The following is a 14,412-nucleotide window of genomic DNA, read 5'->3' on the forward strand; positions in this document are numbered from 1 at the left end:
CAAAAAGCTTACACAAAGTTGCTCCAGATTTGCGAGATCCTGGTTTTGGGCAATAAGATTGAAGAGGGGCTGCTGAACATGGTAGGTGCAGAGAGTGAACGGGTGGAAAATGTCTTTAGATTGCAATATGTGCTATTTCTTCACATAATTCTGATACAGCTGATTTTATATTATATAGCGTGGATTTGTCATTTCTTTATTACTTTTGACTGTTCCTTTGATGTAAGTTCTCCTGTTATTAATAGATTTTCATTGAAATATTTTTTGGTAAGAGCTTCATTTTAAAGCTTCAATGCTAAGATGTTAAATGATGTTTAATCTGCTGAATGGTCATGTTATTGCTTCTAAAGCGGTTAGTAGCAATTCACTTGAATGTACACAATTTTTTTTCTTTCCTTCAGTGTTTTGTATGTGTCACTTCATCGATATGACCATGGTTTATTCTTCCCATCATCAGAAGATGCAAACTATGACATGGTAGGGCGTGGTGAAGGTGAAGGATTCAACATCAACATTCCGTGGAGTAATGGTAGGATGGGTAATCCTGAGTATATCTCTGCTTTCCTCAGAGTTGTGATGCCTGTGGCTTATGAGGTAAGTACTTTGTTAAATAATTTATGATACACAAATATTTTTGCTGTCCCCAGCTTTGACTAAGCTGGGATGGGACCCATTTTTCTTAACCACTTGTACTGGGGTTAGTGAGAGACAACTGGCAAGCACCAAATCATTGTCATCAACAAAGCTTTTATTTTTAGTAAACCAAATTGTGTTCACAAGCTATTTGATGACAGAGAAAATACAAGTAAAAACTTTATTAAACATAACTTTTACTGCTTTCATCTCTTTAGTAGCCAGACTTCATCAGAAAGTAAAAAATAGATCATTGTTGTCTTATTTAAAATTTAACATTAAACCAGAGTAGCAGACGTATGGAAAATGCCATGCTATTTTCTCATTTATAGTGACATCACCCTTAAACACACTGAACATTAATTACTATGTGAAAAAAAACCTTGCAGATTTTTAAAATAATAAAATCAAAGACGTATGTTAAAATTTTTGTCCACAGTTTTTAAAAATTCTATGCATAATAAGTTTGCAGAGTTAACTTGAAGCCTTTAGCCTCTGTAGTTTAGAATGTTTCAAATAGTCCATTTCTTCTTCTAAACATTTGATGTTCTTCGTGTTTCACTGTTGCAGTCATTACATTTGGGTTATCTGCTTGCAGTAGCCCTCAGTCGGCCTGATTAACAAAGTCTTGGGTCCTATGTCAGATGCTGTCCCTTCTTTCATGACGTCATGTCATCAGGGGTATAAAACATGCAGCTGACGCCATTACGTCAGTCTTTCTTGCTGTGCGGTGCCCGAAGCAGAAGCAGTTCGCAAGTGCAGGTCGGCCGACTTCTGAAATTTTCGTTTTTGATTTTCAGAACTGAAATCTTCAACTAAAGCTAAGTACCCTGTTAGGGAAACTTTCTCTTGCTCCTTACCAATGTCAGTAAAAGTTAATTGCATTACTTGTGGAAAGCAAATACCTCACACAGATTTTCATTCGTACTATATTCCTTGCCTGGGCCCTGACTAAGACATACCTTGCTTTCGGTTTTGTGCTTTATTTAATCAGTGCACCATCCATTGTCAGTATATTTCACCTCTAAATATTTTGGTTCTCGGTTTAATTATCCAAAAATGTCGTCTGTTAGCCATCCGACTACCAGGATTCTGAAAAAAACGCAAAGATAAAGACAGACAGGCCGCCTAGGTCCAAAGCTGCCGACTACAGTTCTCCTAAGCCAGTCGCCAGTTCGCCGGTACTCAGTGAGGTGCTTTCACAGCTCCTGATACCCACTACTTCTGATTCGCAGGCCTCTACTGAGACCCATTCGGAGTCAGGTATGCCGAGAGATGCTTCAACTGTGGAACCTGCGGATGTCTCTACCTTGGATGGGTCCAGAGCCGCTGTGCAGGCACCTGCTTCAGAGGATTTTTTCAGGCTTACGGATTTGCATATTAAACTGACACCTCCTTCATTTAGGCCTAAATCTCGAACCATACCTAAGAAAGCAATGCCTAGGCCGCATGCTCAGGCCTCTATGCCTAAAAAACAAATGATAAGAATGGCTGAAGATCTTATAACTTTAATCAGGGGAAGCCACCCCCCCCCCCTTCTTAAGAGACCTAGGACTGAAGTTGTTTATGAATCTTCTGACCAGGATTCTGATTTTTCTGATTCTTCTGATGATCTGGATTTGTCCTTATCTACTTATGAGGATTCTGATGCAGAGGACTCTATTCCCTCTGCTTCCCCTCCAGAGGATTTTTCTTTTGGTGAAACCTTACATACTCTAAGGGAGCATTTCCACTGGGAAAGCCAGGATTTTTCTGATTCAAAAAAGAGTCTTAGGGATTTCTTACTCCTGCCTCATCATAGGCCTTTAGCTATACCTCCTGCACTAGACATTGTTAATGATGCTTTTTCGGAATCTAGTTTGGCCCCTGATTCTTTGTCTCCTGCTCCCAGAAAACCTGATAGATATTACAGGGTTCCTGATTCACACAAGTTTCTTTTTAAAAATCCTACTGCGGACCCAAGGGCATTAAGGCTTCTACTAAAAATCCTGATAGGGACTCCAGGGAGCTGGATAGATGGGGCAAGATGGGGCAAGAAGGTTTACACTTCTGCAACCTTGGCCATTAGGCTTTTAAACTGCCAATTTCATATGTTAAAGTATCAACAACATGTTATTGGGTTGCTTAAACAGAAAATTATGTTGATTCCTGACTGTGCTGAAAATAAAGAATTACAGGATTTAATGCATTTTGCTGAACAGGTTGGTAAACATACTTTGCAATGTGGATTTGATTCATTAGAGGCCTCTTGCAGGGCTGTTGTTACTGGGTCTGTGCTCAGAAGGCATGCTTGACTTAAGGAGCAATCTTTGCCTGATCATGTTAAAGCTAAACTGTTGGATGCTCCCTTAAATCAGGACCGCCTGTTTGGCAACAAAGCTGAGGAAGTTCTTAAAAAGATGGAAGATAAAGCTAAATCTATGCATACTGTTAAAGATTTCTTGCAAGTTCAGACTTCTATTTTTAGTAGGCATTGGCCCTCTAAGAATTAGTCCTTTCCCGCCCCTTCCAGGTCTTCTCAAGCCAAACCCAGACACAGCAGAAACCCCAGATTTCAGTCCCAGGGGACACACAAGACTAAGCAGTGGGGGATTTCCGCACCCAAATCTGGGAGTAGTAAGACCCCCCCCCCCCCCCATGGAAAACTGTCTCAATGACTTGCTTTTAAAACTTCCAAACACTTCCCAGCTGAAAGCTCCTTTAGGTGGAAAGATTGATCTGCAGGCCAAAAACTGGGAACTCATTACTCAGGACAAATGGGTTTTAAATATAGTGTCCCAAGGATACAGATTTCACTTCCACACGTTACCAGTGGGTGGCCAGATCTACCCCCAAATCAGTGGGCAGAGGCCCAAAATCAAGTTCTCTCTCTCTTAAGCATGGGGGCTATTCAGTTGGTACCAGAAGAGGAAAAGGGACAAGGTTTCTATTCGAGACTTTTCTTGGTACCCAGAAAAGGAAATACATGGCATCCTATCCTGAACCTTTCTACTCGGAATCACCAGAAAAGTGTTTAAAAATTCTGACTCTTCACCAGCTGCTTCCTATGCTAGGCAAAGATGCATGGTTGGCAACACTAGACTTAAAAGAAGCATACCTGCACGTCCCTGTCAGGGAGTCTTGCAGAAGATACCTACGCTTCAAAGCAGGCTACATGCACTATCCATTCTCTGCACTGCCCTTTGGCTTATCTACTGCGCCCAGGGTATTCGCAAAGTGCCTAGCTCCAGTCATTGCATTTTGCAGGCAAAGAAATATTCAAATATACCCATACCTGGATGATTGTTTAATTCAGGCAGAAAGCCAGGACATACTTTTGAATCATCTGGCCTTTGTTCAAAGGGTGCTGACTTGTCTGGGGTACACCATAAACTAAAAGAAATCACACCTGGTACCATGTCAACAAATTATATTCCTGGGAGCAAGCTTGAATGCAACTTCCCAGATGGCTTTCCTCACGCCAGAGAAATGATTCATTTGACAACCTACTTCAAACAAGTGGCCACAAAAACCCAGCTATCTGTAAGGCAAATACTGCAAGCCTTGTGGTTCATGGCCTCCTGTATTCTTCTAATTCCATATGCAAGGCTGCATATGAGGAAACTACAATGGTATCTCAAAAGCTTATTCACAGGATCTAGAAGCAATGATTCCTATCATACCTTGCCTACGCCTAGAGTTCCTTTGGTGGGCAGAGGCCTGCCACCAAAACAGGGGACTACCATTCACACTACCCCCTGCCACCCAAACCTTAACAGATGCATCAGACTATGCATGGGGGACTCATCTGGCAGGGAAGTGCATTCAGGGCAAATGGAACCAAAGTCAAATGCACTTGCACATAAATCAAAAGGAAATGCTAGCTGTACAGAATGCTCTGACAGCCTTCAAGGACCACATTCGTCCAGGCAATTAATGGTAAAGACGGACAACACCACTGTCATGTGGTACATAAACAAGCGGGGGTTACACATTCTTATCCCCTCTGCAGACTAGCCATGGCATTGCGGAACAGAGCCTTGAGCTACCAAGTGAATCTACAAGCTCACTTCCTGCCAGGAAAACTAAATACACTGGCAGACAGACTAAGCAGAAACCTCATGGACCCACACGAGTGGAAACTGGAACCAAGGATTTTTAACATGATGACAAGCAAGTGGGGGAGCCCAGATATAGACCTGTTTGCCTCCCCCAGAACCATCAATTGGACAAATTTTGCACAAGGATTCCCCAAACGCTAGCTTGGAAAGTGAATGCTCTATACTTCAACTGGAAAAACCCATCCGTTTATGCCTTTCCTCCTCTGTCTGCTCTCCAAGGTGCTACTAAAGATCAAACAGGACAAGCCGTGGATGATTTTAATTGCACCAGACTAGCCACGCCAGCACTGGTACCCCCTCTTGCACAGTGTGTCACACTTGGCACCATGGCACCTAGCTCAGACTCCTTCTCTGTTGTCTCAGCAGGAAAACCAAATTCTGCACCCTCAGCTGCAAATTTTGAACCTAGCAGCCTGGCTAATTACCTAATCTCTCCTTTACCATCCCCCAGTAAATCAGTGATGGATATCATTTTAGAGGCAAGGAGGCCTAGTACTAGAAAATCTTATGCTGCAAAATGGAAAAGATTTTGTGCCTGGAATCAATCTCAAGGGATGAGTGCAGCAGTGCCCAATTTACCTCAGATTCTACAATACTTGACTGAGATGCTTCATAAGGGCTTGTCCTTTTCCTCCATCAAAATTCATGCCTCAGCAATTTCAGCTCATTACAGTACAGAGCCTCCCCTCTTCTCTCACCCACTGCTCAAGCAGTTCCTCAGAGGGGCCAAAAATTTAAGGCCACCCAGGAGAGCTCCAACTCCAGCCTGGGACCTTAACTTTGTCTTGGAGAAACTCACTCTTCCTCCTTTCGATCCAGCTTCTACTGCACATTTAAAATTCCTTTCCTGGAAAACAGCTTTCCTTTTGGCAATCACTTCTGCAAGAAAGGTATCTGAATTACAGACCCTTATGGCAGTGGAGCCTTTCATCATCTTTTATGCGGACAGGGTGTCCCTCAGAACCAATCTCTCTTTCATGACCAAGGTGGTATCCAGTGTGGCTCTTAATCAGTCCATTCATTTGCCTACCTTCTTTCCTAACCCACAGAACAAAGTGGAACAGATACTGTAATCCTTGGATGTGAACAGACAACTTAGATTTTTCTTGGACAGGACTAAACCTCAAAGGAAATCTGAACAACTGCTGGTGGCGTTTGTTGCAGGGAGAGAGGGGAAAACTATATCAAAGCAAACCATTTCAAAACGGATAGGTCACTGCATTCATTTCTGCTGTAAGCACCATGGAAAACCTATCCCACAGGACATCAGATCCCATTCAACCAGGGCTGCATCTACCTCCACAGTTTTTCTCAGGGACGTTCCTACCAGGGGCATCCTAGAAGCTGCCACCTGGAGTTCTGTACATACTTTCACCAAGCATTATCATTTTCCAATTTTTCTCTAAATCTAGAGCTGGCTTTGCCACTGCAGTCTTGCAGGGTCTTATAGCAGGTCCTAATTCTGTTTAAATTCCTCCTCCCAAACTTAGCTTTGGGAATCTACCCAATGTAATGACTGCAACAGTGAAACACGAAGAACATAGTACAGTTGTGTACACCATAAATGTAGATGTTCGAGTGTATTCACTGTTGCAGTCCTGGTTACCCTCCCTCCAGCCCCCTTTCTTCTTTTGGCTATACCTCTACTCTCCCTTACTATGCTCAAACAGCTTTTTGGTGTATTTGCTTTTTTGTTGGAGGTATATCCTTGTAATTATAGATTTAATTGCTTCTCATTAGGGGGGCACCTACATTTGGGGAAAGAAAAACTGATGTAATGGCATTGGCTGCATGTTTTATACCCCTAATGACATGGAAGAAGGGACAGCATCCGATGCAGGACCCAAGACTTTGTTAATCAGGCCGACTGAGAGCTACTGCAAGCAGATAACCCAAATGTAATGACTGCAACAGTGAATACACTCGAACATCTACATTTATGGTAAGTGTATGCAACTGTACTTTCCATGGACCACCCCAGTTGTCCTTCAGAACTTTTTCAATTAAAAAAAAAAAAGCATTACAATTTTTATAACTGAGTGTCTATAAAGTGAATCACTCACATGATTTCTGTTAATGTGATAAATATGTTCTTGAATTCTTTTTTTGTAATTTCCCTTTAGTTTTTACAACATAGAACCACTCATATGTCAAATAGGATGCTAAATATACCACACCTTGACTATTGCAGTCACATTTATCCCCACATGGAATAGTTTTTTGTATCCAGAAACAAATACGTATAGACAGTCATTCTTGAAACAATACTGTTTACAAGCACTACAGTTTCTCGTGATGGTCATTGATTGTAGAATTCCCACTGCCTTTCTCAAGTAATTCCTTTAGATTACTGTTTTTACTACAAATAATATCAGTCTTGTTTCCTAGTTTGTTTTTGATTTCCTGGTCAAAAACTGTGTTCCAATACTTCTCATATTTTTTTCTCATTAATTGGGAAGCCACACAATATGGAATCACTAAAGAATGTGTTTTTCCATTTTCATGGAGCGTAGTGGACTTAAACTGAAATGACTGATCCCCGAAAATCAGTTTGAATCTGGTATTCCTCGATCCATAAACCTGAAATACTTATTAGATCAGATGGATATTACCTTTGTTCAAACAGCTACTTATCCACTTGATATTCAGTATTAAAAATTAAATCAGAAATTATCTGTGATAAATGAACAACTGTGACCCTTCATGACTGAAAACTTTTGTTTGTATGGAGGGCATCTTGAGGAATGGAGATATGTATTTGAGAATGTTGGTTTTCTGTAAATGGTAGACTTGTAACATTCTTCTTTTAAATCTTTGTATGTTGTCATTTCCAAAAAAAAATATTGTTGAACCCACTGCTTTCATAAATCTTAAAAAAATGAGTTGTAGAATTTAAATAAGTAAAAAAGTCAATGGTTTATGTTTACCATCTGCTCCATAAAATAAATATTGCCCAAAAACCTTGTATACATTTTTATATGTTTGTAATCAGAGTTAAAAACAAAGTTAATTTCCAAGTAGCGGTAAAGAACCATATTTGAGTAAATGGGTATAGATGCTGTACCTGTTGCCGCCCCATTCATGTGATGAAAGTACTGGTTTCAAAAGGTATGTAATTGGAGCTTAGCCCTATATCCATAAACTCAGTACATTATCTTACATCACTGTCAGTAATCCTCCGATTGTCCACTAATAAATTTTCAAACTACTCTAAACCAATATTGTGAAGCAAAGATCTACCACATCTGTAGATGTAAATAAACCTCACTGTCAAACTTGATTTGGAATAAGGCTTAAAAGTATCATGAATCTTTGTTGGTTTCTTCAAAAAGAAAGTTTTTTAGTTTATAATCAATACATTTAGCTAGTGATTCTGTTACTGAACTGGATGCTTCTACTGTATGCCGTAATGATGATTACAAAATTTTTTTGTGAACTTATTGCAAGCTCTCTTGATCTTTTTATTGACAAAATCATATTCTGATTGTCATATACACTTCCAGTAATAAATCATTTGGCTAACATCTAATCTTAGAATAACCAATATTAATTTCAGTTTTAGAAAATTTTTCTTGTATATAATAGTTGGTTGAGAGTGAACATATTATAGTAAAATAGTCTGTGGAATCCATTAAGACCCATACCCACCCATCTTATCTGGTTTCAGAATCCTGAGCTCATGTCATGCATAAGATCCATATCAATTTCTTTTAATTGTTGGTTAAATTATATACAGTTCCTATGTAGTCTTAGATCTGTCTCACAAATACATTCAAAGACTGCTAAATGGCGGCAGATTTTTCTTATTGTACTGTGTTTAATGGCTTAAATGTTCTTTTACTTAAAATGCCCTTATTCAATTTTTACTTTGTTTTTCCAAATCAAAGAAAATGCAACAGATTTTCCAATGTGAAATTCAAGTTACTTACAAAAAGTTTTAAAGATGAAAGAGCTTACACTATCAGTGTGCCTAGCAATTGTAAAAGTAAACCCTTTAGAAAATAAACTACAATATGGATCAGTTGTTTTCCTTGACCTGTGGCTGTAAACATTAAATTAATTTGCAGTACCTTGTTGTTTAATGTTGTCAAGGGAAAATTCATCTGTAGTCTTCCCTCCCTCGTCCTCTTCTTTTCTTCCCCTGCCTGATGCTACTGGATATTTGTGTCTGTTGTTCTGATGATTCACCAACATCTTGGAATGTTGAGGAAGATGGGTCTAAAAAATTGTTGAAAGAATAATTTTCTTTTATTTATTTATTTGCAAGTTAAACAGGAAAGTCCACTGGGCCATACAGAGCCCATTTTCACTGGAGGCTTAGGGAGAAACACTCCGCAGTACAGTAAGAAAAATGAAATAAAATTATATACATAGGTAGTATACATTATCTAACCTATTGGATTACAAAGTTAAAAAACAAACTTAGCAATTCTGTAGCCAGACAAGTACTAATGAGTTGATTACAATTTTTTTTTAAAGATTATTACTGCATATTAGATTTTTTTTTGATAATACACAGACTGAAAAATAGGGAGAGAATAAATCATTAGAGAGGGGATTCAAGGAAGCCGAGTGCATGTACCATCCCAGGTGGAGGATAAGTATGGAGAGAAGTTTTGAAGTGGCCAGGATTTGGGGTTGTTCTGATAGCTAATGGTAGAACATTCCAATTCTTGGCTAAAGAGCAAGAGAAGAGAAGCTAGCCAGGTGGCAGGTTTTGTTTGTGAACCTGAAGAAGTGGCTGATTCTCAGATCTAAGGGGCCTATTCGAGTACTGGAAGGTGAAGCTAGTTTAGGTTTAAAGATAAGTTTGTAAGCAGATGTTTGAGTTAGTTTGAAATTTCCAGCCATTTTAGGGAGTGAAGAGTAGTACAGTGATGTGAGAAGTTTTTGGAATTTGTTGCAAATTTTGCAAATTTTTTTTTATAACATGTCTTGAGCTTAGCCTTTAGAGAGGTTTGGAGGTTCGTAAGTAGAGGGGCACCATACATTAGGGTGGGGAGTAGGTAAGTGGAGGCAAGAGTTTTTTTGGTGAAGGGGCTAAGAATCAGGTTATGCCTATAGAGCGTTCCAAGTTTCTGATGTTTTTTGGGTTTTTTTGCAGGTGAATATCAAATTTTAGGTGTTCATCTATCGATTCTCCTAGAAGTTTACTGTAGTTAACAACTTCTATTAGCAATTTACTTTGGGAGTAGATATTAAACATTGCTTTGTCCATTACAGTAGATTTTTGGGAATGAAAAGCATGATCTTAGATTTATTTGGGTTAAGGGCTAAGTGGCTTTCAAACATCCAGGATTCTGTTGTGGAGAAAGCAGTTTGGGTTTTGAGTTGGAGTTCAGAAATAGTCAGCTGTGCAGATGATGGTTGAGTTGTCTGCATATTGAATAAGGGCTCTATTGGTTATACATGTGTGGAAATTGTTAATGAAAATATTGTACAGGAGGGGATCAAGTGTGGAGCCTTGAGGGAATCCAGTAGAGATGTTAATATAAGAAGAGATGCAGTTTTGCCATTTGACAGCATGTTGTCCGTCTTTTAGATATGTAGTGAACCGGTTTAGAGTAGTGGTGGAAAGTCCAAAGTTAGAGAGTTGTGATAGTAGCAAGGGGTGGTAAACTGTATCAAATGCCTTAGAGAGATCCAAGAATATGGTAGATACTATTTTCCTGTTATCACGAGCTCTGTTAACAGTATCCAGGAAAGAAATAAGGGCAGTTGAAGTGCTGTGGCCAGGTCTGAAACCATATTGTGTGAAGGACAGGAGGTGGTTATGAAGATAGTGCATAAGCTGAAGGTGAATGTGCTTTTCTAAAATCATAGAGATAGGGGAGAGGATACCACTAGGTTATAAGTTGGCAATATCTTTGTTTTTGCCCCCTTCATGAAGAGGAAGAATATAGGCTTTCGTTCATAATTTGGGCATATAATATTTTTGAATGGATCTGTTAATTAGGATACTTAAAGGGAATGCAGTAGCTTCGGCAACAGTCTTAGAAATGTAAACCAAGTAAGAACAGCTCCGGGAGAAATGGATGGAGGTAACTTTGTCAGTTTAAACTGTATACGTTGCCAAGCACAAAACGGAGCCAAGATCCAGAGTTCAAAACACATTAACGCCTTTATTTCCAACAGTACGTTTTCGTCTTTGCAAACCAAATGACTTCATCAGATCTGATGAAGTCATTTGGTTTGCAAAGACGAAAACGTACTGTTGGAAATAAAGGCGTTAATGTGTTTTGAACTCTGGATCTTGGCTCCGTTTTGTGCTTTGCAACGTATACAGTTTAAACTGACAAAGTTACCTCCATCCGTTTCTCCCGGAGCTGTTCTTACTTGGTTTACATTTGTTTTTCTTACTGGGAGTTGCCTGTGTTTTTTTTTTTTGTTAACAGTCTTAGAAATGTTGGAGATAAATTGTCAGGTGCATTAGAGCATGGTTTAAGCTTAAGGAGTAGTATTTTAATATCTGTAGTAGAAATGGGGTGGATAGTGAAATTAGGGGTAGAATGAGGGTGCGGTTCGGAGGTGGATGTGGTAGTAGAGGTGATGGGCATGGTGGGGGAGGTTTTTGGTAGAGCAGTGTCACTTATACGGACTTTGTTATGAGGAAAGCTAGTGATAATGTTGGCTATAGAGTTTAGAATGAAAGAGTTAGAGAGGCAGTTTCATGAGGATGTTTGTCAGTGTGTGGACAAGGATTGTTTTTTGTGCCAGAGTTCAGGAGAGATGAGATAGAATTCCAGATGTTTGGGGGGTTTTGTTTATAGTTAGACTGCAGTTTTGTGTAGCAAGGTTTTCTGACTTTATACACTAGCTTTTTTACCTGATTATGGAGCTATTTAAAGTGTAACAGGGTATCCTGGTTTTTGTCAGTTTGATATTGTTTCCATGTTTTATCTCTAAGGCACATCAGATTTTTTTGTGGACTTGGTCAGCCAAGGAGCATAGTTAGATTTGATCCTTTTAATGCTGAGTGGTGCAAGGCTATTTAGTGTGTCAAGGAATGTAGTATTGAAATAATTAACAGCATTGTCTAGTTGGGAGTGTTTTTAATATGTGCCAGTTAATATTTTTGAGGCCATCAGTAAAGATTAGAGAGTTGAAGGCAGTCCGGTTCCTTATCTGTTTGTATTAGTGTTGATTTTGGAGGACTAAGGGGGAGTGACAGATAAAGGTGGGGAGGTGGTCATTCGGTGTGTCTGGAAGAGTGCCTGCCTCAGATATTTTATTTGGGTGGGAGATGAAATCCAGTCTAGGGTGGGTCCTGCAGTGTTATCCTGGTTTGGTCTGGTTGAGGTGTTTATGAGCTGAGTAAAGTGAAATTTGTTAATATTAGAGGTATGGGAGTAGGATTAGCCAGTTGATATTAACATCACCTAGGATACCGTTTTTATTTTTAATGTTAGTAGAGATCCAGGCAAAATTTCTTCTAGTAGAGAGAGATTATTTCTGGGGGGGAGGGGGTATGTAGAGAGCTGTGATACAAAGGTTTTTGTAGTTGTTCATCTTTAGGAGAGCAATGGTAATTTCAGCATTTGCAAATTGTGTAATGGGATTTGTGTAGGCTACTATTGTTGAGAGAGTCCCGAAAGAGTAGTGCTACTCCGCCACCTTTTTTGTTGGGCCTGTCAGATCTTATAATTTGAAAGCCGGGGGGGAGAAATTCAGAGTCTTTGTAGGGTTTTAACTAGGTCTCTGTGATGGCAGTAATGTCTGGTTGATTATGAATGATCCATGCTTGTAAATTAGTGATTTTGTTGCAAATACTTTAAATATTTATAGTTGCCTTGTAGATGGATTTGTTAGAGTTAATTCCAAATGGAGGAGTGGACATAGTTGTAATGGGGCTTATGTTGGGGTGTATATCTCCAGATAAACGCAAAATAGTGCAAGTAAATGTAAAAGAAAAAGGCATGTGTTTGGTGAAAGGTTTGGAGTTATGTTGTTAAAAGGATCTGGTAGTGTGGACTGTGGGAGTTATGAGCATCTTGTTTGAGAGGGGTGATTTTTAGCTTGTGTAAGAATAGGGAGATTATTTGCTTAAGGTGAGGAGATGTATAGGTGTAGCTTATAATGTTTGTAGAAAGAGAGGTAGATGTGGTGAAATAATGAGGTGAGAAGTAGATGGGGTTCAGGGAAGTGAGATGTAGTGGACAGAAGAAGAGAAGTGATTAGCTTTGAAAGTGTGTTCTGGCTGATTGCATTGTTAGGTTTGTAGGAAGATGGGGTAAGCAAAAGTATGAGCGTGAGTGATTATAGAAGAGTGGAGTTGTGTGGGAATGAAAGTAAAAGGTGGATGTATAGGTAAGTATGTGGAAATGTAAAGTAATTGTAGATCTTTGAAGTAGGTATGTGGTGTAATAGTAATTTTGGAAAGCTGGGGTAATAGTGCAGAAGGAGATTGGGTGGGAGTTAAAAGAAGGGGCGGTGTTAGGAAATTTGAATGGAAACGAAAAATGAGGATTTGATGGCAAGGAGTTAGGGGGAGGGGAAACTGGTGCTCTAAAAGTTTATGTGGGAGTTGAAAATAGGGGAGGTGTTAGGAATTTTGGAGGGAAAAGAAAACGTGTATTGGATAGAAAGCAGTAATTTGATGTTTGTTAATCAGCCTTCTGTCTTTCATCATGCCTTTTCTCAGTGAAATTCACAAGTTTAGGATATGCTGTCTTCTCACTGTATTCTTTCTTGTTTGTTAGCACTTTCTTTTCCTTTCTTTCTCTAATATTGTGAACTACTTTGTCTGCCTTATTAAAAATTGAAGTATACTCATCCTGATAATTTGTAAACAACAAAATGTCCATAATGGACACATTCAGTTCTCTAATCTTTTTCACAGTGTTTCTAATCATAATGTCCTTAATTGCATATCCTATTCTATCAAATAATTCTAGTAACACACTACGTGTCAAGCTGTTCTCCTCTATCCCATTTGGAAATTTCCTAATTCTTAACCCTTTAAGCACCCATTTACATGTGTATGGATTCCTGCAAGTATATATTCTCCATTTGTAAGTTTTTGTACTTTTAAGATTTGATTTTCCAAATCATTTAATGGAGTCTGTAACGATTCTCATGTGTTGTAATTTGAGTGCATTACAATATTCAGAGGTTCAGGTGTTAGAAACCAACTATCCAACCAGTGTTTGACTGTAGTGACCATTTTTAACAGTCAAGTTAGCCTGTAACTCAACAGATCCAACCTGGTGAATTGCTTCAACTGCTGATGTACTCCTAATAGTTGTAATACCTGGTGACTGATTGTTGTGCAGTTCATTTACCAAACCAGTTAACTGATTCACTGTCATGATTAGGTTAGCATCTGCTCCTGAGGGGTTTCTTCATTTTCTCCATTGTTAGTGAAATGTTCTCATGAGGAGATTCTCATTACAAAACCAACTAAATACTAAAAACTTTTATGAACTACTTGATCACAGAGAAAAACAAAGACTTTAATATACTTAGCTTTTAGCACTTTTGTCTCTTAAATGCCACACTAATTTCTCATTTAAATTGACATCACCCTAAAACACATTGAACATTTAAAACTTACTGTAAAACAACTTACCGATTTTTTTAAATAATAAAATCAGACTTATTAAAATTGTCCACACTGTGTAGAAATTGTAAAATAATTTTGCTAAACCTAACTGTGTTAATGAATCATATGTGCTTGCAG

At 38.9% G+C, this 14,412-nt stretch overlaps 1 protein-coding gene across 5 annotated transcripts in view; it reads left to right on the top strand.

Moving 5' to 3' along the window:
* HDAC6 (histone deacetylase 6) overlaps positions 1-14,412 on the top strand; it is a 1,533,697-nt gene that overhangs the window by 1,215,511 nt on the left and 303,774 nt on the right. For all 5 annotated transcript variants that reach the window (XM_044080374.1, XM_044080376.1, XM_044080377.1 and 2 more), the window contains exon 21: positions 402-594. In XM_044080374.1, the coding sequence (XP_043936309.1) occupies positions 402-594 (193 nt within the window). The remainder of the gene's footprint in view (positions 1-401; positions 595-14,412) is intronic.

Source organism: Protopterus annectens, chromosome 8.part0, assembly GCF_019279795.1.
Source record: "Protopterus annectens isolate FY-2018-M chromosome 8.part0, PAN1.0, whole genome shotgun sequence".
Classification (NCBI taxonomy): domain Eukaryota; kingdom Metazoa; phylum Chordata; order Ceratodontiformes; family Protopteridae; genus Protopterus; species Protopterus annectens.